Here is a 5121-nt window from a genome sequence, read left to right as displayed (position 1 = left end):
TAAACTAACTAGGCTGGCTGGTGCTTCTAATGTGAGAGGTGTGTTCACACATAGTCGACCGACCGTCGCGTCAATCAATGTCGACTACACTGTCCACACTACCTCGACAACACGGATTCACCCAGTCACCTATGTGTGGACAGTGTGGACGCACCTTTAAGACTGATGATGCCGCAACAGATTTCGCCTGTTGTGAAATCTCTCTCTCTCTCTCTCTCTTGTTTTACTGAAATTAATTACTGATAAGTACTGTTAAGTACTGAGTAATGAGTAAGTTAGGTTAAGTATATAGTTAAGTTAAGTATAAGTTTTTATATGCTGATTAGATTCTCTCGGCACTGCAGTTTCATATGGTATACTTGGTTTTGGCGTAGGACTTATCAAAATGAAAATATTTTTGTTAATGTTACACACGGCATAGACCAACTAAAATGTTTGTCTATGCCGTGTGTAACATTTTTGTTCACCCATTAAAATCGCCGTTGGCACTGGCTTATGGTATTGGTGAAATGGCTCGGCAGTTAAAGTGTTAAAATAATACTTGTCAATCTTGGATCTCGAACCCTGGCCCCTCTAGAATATCTCACCCTCTTCTTCCCCAGGAGATCCTGATCTGTGGGCCATCAGGTTACCTGGTAGTTAGGAATGGAGATCTGTATGGATTCAAGAATGGTGCCAGTAAAGAGGATGTCCTCTATTTGGATGTAGAAGATATGAACGTCGTCAACTCAGATATCATACCTAAACCTTATATGAAAGGTAAGACATTGGTTATTAGAGGTTTTTATTTATTGATATTTATTATGATAACAGTGTCTAAATATCGAACTCTTCGGTTAGCAAATAAAGAAAGTATTTGATAACAGTGTCTAAATATCGAACTCTTCGGTTAGCAAATAAAGAAAGTATTTGATAACAGTGTCTAAATATCGAACTCTTCGGTTACCAAATAAAGAAAGTATTTGATAACATTGTCCAAATTTCGAACTCAATAGATATAGCCTTTCAAAGGACGCCGGACGGGGATAAACAAACAATATAAATTTAAATCTTACTTCGGTGCATGACAATCATCCTTCATTGCATGACATCCTTCGGGTGACAGACTTACGCGGGCGCATGCAATATGGCGTCGTACGCATGGAAAATATCCTGCGCGACATATGCTTTACTGCATTACACAATTGAAGATTCCTTTCTTTATATGTATATCCAAACGTCGCTAAATATAGTTCACCTCTGGAGGGACGGGGAAGAAAAGATCTTACTTCGGTGCGTGCCAAACTTACGCAGGCGCGTGCAATATGGCGTCGTACGCATGGAAGATGTCCTGCGCGACATCACTGCTACGGGATTTAAGTGACAATGTCACGCTTGGGTCCCCGGGTTGAATTTTGAGCTCGTTAAGCACCCATATCCCGTTGGTCAGGCGTAGAGACTGGTAGAGCATGTCTTTCCCTTCGACGTTACGCTTGGCGATGGTGAACACGTTGTTCTGCTTCATGCGCGACACGATGGCGTCCGCGCCGAGCGCGATGTTGGTTAGGGTGAATTGCACCTGACAACAGAAAATAGCGCTGCTTAATGAAGAGGTTGAGATAAATGGAAGTTAGAGGCAAGAGAGACAGGGGAAGACCAAAAATGAGATATACGGACAAAGTGAAACAGGATTTGAAAGAGAAGTAGGAAGTCTGCCACGCCCAAAATAAAGGCGCATGGAAGAGGTTAATTCAAAATGTCGACCCCACTTGAGTGGGAAAAGACGTAGGTAACAAAAGAAGAAGAATGACTTTCACGCTAATTTGGCAATATTAACAGAAAAAGCGCTACAATTTCAATTTTCGTGTTTACCCTACAGTGCCTATACTTCTTTAGCCTAGTAGCCTAGTAACCCACCGGAAATATTTTTTTCGCAACAGTTGCCCAATCGTTGCAAAACAAATGTTTCGAATGTTGCGCAACTTTCAAGGTAAAATCCATTATACTAAAACCTTAAAGCCAAGAAAAATGTTTTACCCGATTACATTACTTTCCGTCCTATAGAATAAGGAAAGTAAAAATCTAACATGATTCTTACCTCATTCTGTGTGGGGATTTCTTTCCATGTAGTGAGGAAAGTCTTGCGTTCCATCTCCCCGTCTTCCATGAAGTAGACATTGATAGGAACTATGCAAGCAAAGTAGAATACATCCAAATTGTTCTTCACAGCAACCTGGATTAGAATTTAAATTGAATAAAATAGAATAAACTAACCTCGAAATTTTCAAAACTGAATAAGAAATTGTCCTTTGTGTGTTAGACAATCTTAAATATATTTGCCAAATTTCATCAACATTGAACTAACTGTTGACCAAACAACAGACTGTTGACATGGCTAGAGAACATCACCCCGGTGTATGGCAGATACAAAAAGATATCTCTTCTTTACTCTGGCAACACCATTCGGCGAAAGCTAAAGCCGCTACAACAACTGTTGACAGCGGGAAATCGATCATAACTTGAGATCGGTTTGAAATTCGGCCAAAATCCTCTCTTATTACAAATCTCGAACATACTGGAAATATTCCTACCAAATTTCAGCTTTCTAGATGTTGGCGTTCTGGAGATACAGCGATCAGTGTGTGAATGAACGAATGGATCTCGCTTTTGTATCATTACAATGGGGGACTTTTCCAACGAAATTTCTGTGTCCGGCGTCCAGAATATGGGACTATTGGACTTCATAGAAAATAGAAAACATACCTGAAGGTTGGTAAGCGGCTCCATGCGTTGTACAGCCCCGGTGGTGGCCATGGGTAGAGAGGCCTCCACCGACAGGCTGGGCAGCAGGGGAGACATGACCTGCAGAGGTCGGGCCGGTGTGAGGCCGAAACTGTTCTTGTTCACTTGGATTGCAAAGTTGGCCATCGGGGCCATGGATTTGTTGGTGAAGGTTAGCTCCATCTCAATCTTAGGGAACAAGAAAATAGAATAGAATATAGAATAATATGGAATAATAAATAAGGATAGAAATGATAGAATAGAATACTATAATAATAGAAACTGTTCTTCTTCACTTGGATTGCGAAGTTGGCCATCAGGGCCATGAATTTGTTGGTGAAGGTGAGCTCCATCACATTATTATTTGTTCTTTTTTTTTCATAGGATGACTAAGTATTTATAGATTTATACGATTGTAAACTATTCGTCAAAAATATACTGTAAATATTCATTCATTCATTCATTCATCACAATCTGGAGAAGAATAGAATAAATTGAACCTATTGTTGCCTTAAATTAAACTTGCTTTCTTAGAATTAAATTTGGAAATTTTTTTGTAGTTATACGATGGATAAAAAAGATGAGTATGATGATTCAATTCAAATGCCATAAATCGGTTTCTTTTCATGCTCACACAGAGAGATAAAGAACTCTTAAGTGTGGCGCTATTTCATCTCAATTCAGAGAAAATACATACATCAAGAATATATCGGTCAAATAAAAGACCTCCTCTCTCACACATGAAAATTAATCAATATTTCTTACAAACATGATTCTTGGAATACTATGAGCTTATAACAGTAACCACTTCCATGGCCGAGTGGGTATCACACAACCAGGCTTGCATGCCGGCAATTAGATCGTCAGAAGAGTCGGGTAGAAGAGCTCCTTTTGGAGAATCCCGTCAACTGATTAAAGTACAAACCAAAAATCGTCAAAAATTGAGCCTGAAAATTCAATTAATTTTAAGAAGAAGACTGTGGAAGGATAAAACTTACCACACCAATACCAGGAGTTGCCGGGTTCGGCTTTCGACTGAACGTGCCCCAGATTTCCATTCCTTTTCCCTTCTCGGCGGGCAACCAGCACTGTTTGGGTGGGGTGTACATGGCAGGGGCGGGCGTGAACCCAAATATATCCCCCAGTAGTCCTGCACTGGATGCTGAAGGCCCTGGAATAGAATAGAATAATACTGGACTATAGAGAGAAGGGTATGCAGCATTGTTTGGGTGGGGTGTACAATTGTACATGGCAGGGGCGGGCGTGAACCCAAATATATTCCCCAGTAGTCCTGCACTGGATGCTGAAGGCCCTGGAATAGAATAGAATAATACTGGACTATAGAGAGAAGGGTATGCAGCATTGTTTGGGTGGGGTGTACAATTGTACATGGCAGGGGCGGGCGTGAACCCAAATATATTCCCCAGTAGTCCTGCACTGGATGCTGAAGGCCCTGGAATAGAATAGAATAATACTGGACTATAGAGAGAAGGGTATGCAGCATTGTTTGGGTGGGGTGTACAATTGTACATGGCAGGGGCGGGCGTGAACCCAAATATATTCCCCAGTAGTCCTGCACTGGATGCTGAAGGCCCTGGAATAGAATAGAATAATACTGGACTATAGAGAGAAGGGTATGCAGCATTGTTTGGGTGGGGTGTACAATTGTACATGGCAGGGGCGGGCGTGAACCCAAATATATTCCCCAGTAGTCCTGCACTGGATGCTGAAGGCCCTGGAATAGAATAGAATAATACTGGACTATAGAGAGAAGGGTATGCAGCATTGTTTGGGTGGGGTGTACAATTGTACATGGCAGGGGCGGGCGTGAACCCAAATATATTCCCCAGTAGTCCTGCACTGGATGCTGAAGGCCCTGGAATAGAATAGAATAATACTGGACTATAGAGAGAAGGGTATGCAGCATTGTTTGGGTGGGGTGTACAATTGTACATGGCAGGGGCGGGCGTGAACCCAAATATATTCCCCAGTAGTCCTGCACTGGATGCTGAAGGCCCTGGAATAGAATAGAATAATACTGGACTATAGAGAGAAGGGTATGCAGCATTGTTTGGGTGGGGTGTACAATTGTACATGGCAGGGGCGGGCGTGAACCCAAATATATTCCCCAGTAGTCCTGCACTGGATGCTGAAGGCCCTGGAATAGAATAGAATAATACTGGACTATAGAGAGAAGGGTATGCAGCATTGTTTGGGTGGGGTGTACAATTGTACATGGCAGGGGCGGGCGTGAACCCAAATATATTCCCCAGTAGTCCTGCACTGGATGCTGAAGGCCCTGGAATAGAATAGAATAATACTGGACTATAGAGAGAAGGGTATGCAGCATTGTTTGGGTGG

General features: G+C 42.0%; 1 protein-coding gene across 1 annotated transcript; it reads right to left on the bottom strand.

The window, feature by feature from the left end:
- Positions 1-1017: 1017 nt before the first annotated feature.
- On the bottom strand, positions 1018-3952 carry LOC103522955 (AP-2 complex subunit beta-like). The gene is made up of 4 exons (XM_008488037.3): positions 3759-3952; positions 2743-2949; positions 2078-2212; positions 1018-1558 (listed from the first exon to the last, which is right to left on the bottom strand). The coding sequence occupies exons 1-4, from the start codon at positions 3867-3869 to the stop codon at positions 1286-1288; spliced, it is 726 nt and encodes a 241-aa protein (XP_008486259.2). The 5' UTR covers positions 3870-3952; the 3' UTR covers positions 1018-1285.
- Between the last annotated feature and the right edge of the window lie 1169 nt (positions 3953-5121).

Source organism: Diaphorina citri, unplaced genomic scaffold (genome assembly GCF_000475195.1).
Source record: "Diaphorina citri unplaced genomic scaffold, Diaci psyllid genome assembly version 1.1 scaffold13235, whole genome shotgun sequence".
Classification (NCBI taxonomy): Eukaryota; Metazoa; Arthropoda; class Insecta; order Hemiptera; family Psyllidae; genus Diaphorina; species Diaphorina citri.
This window is presented reverse-complemented; position numbering and strand designations above follow the sequence as displayed.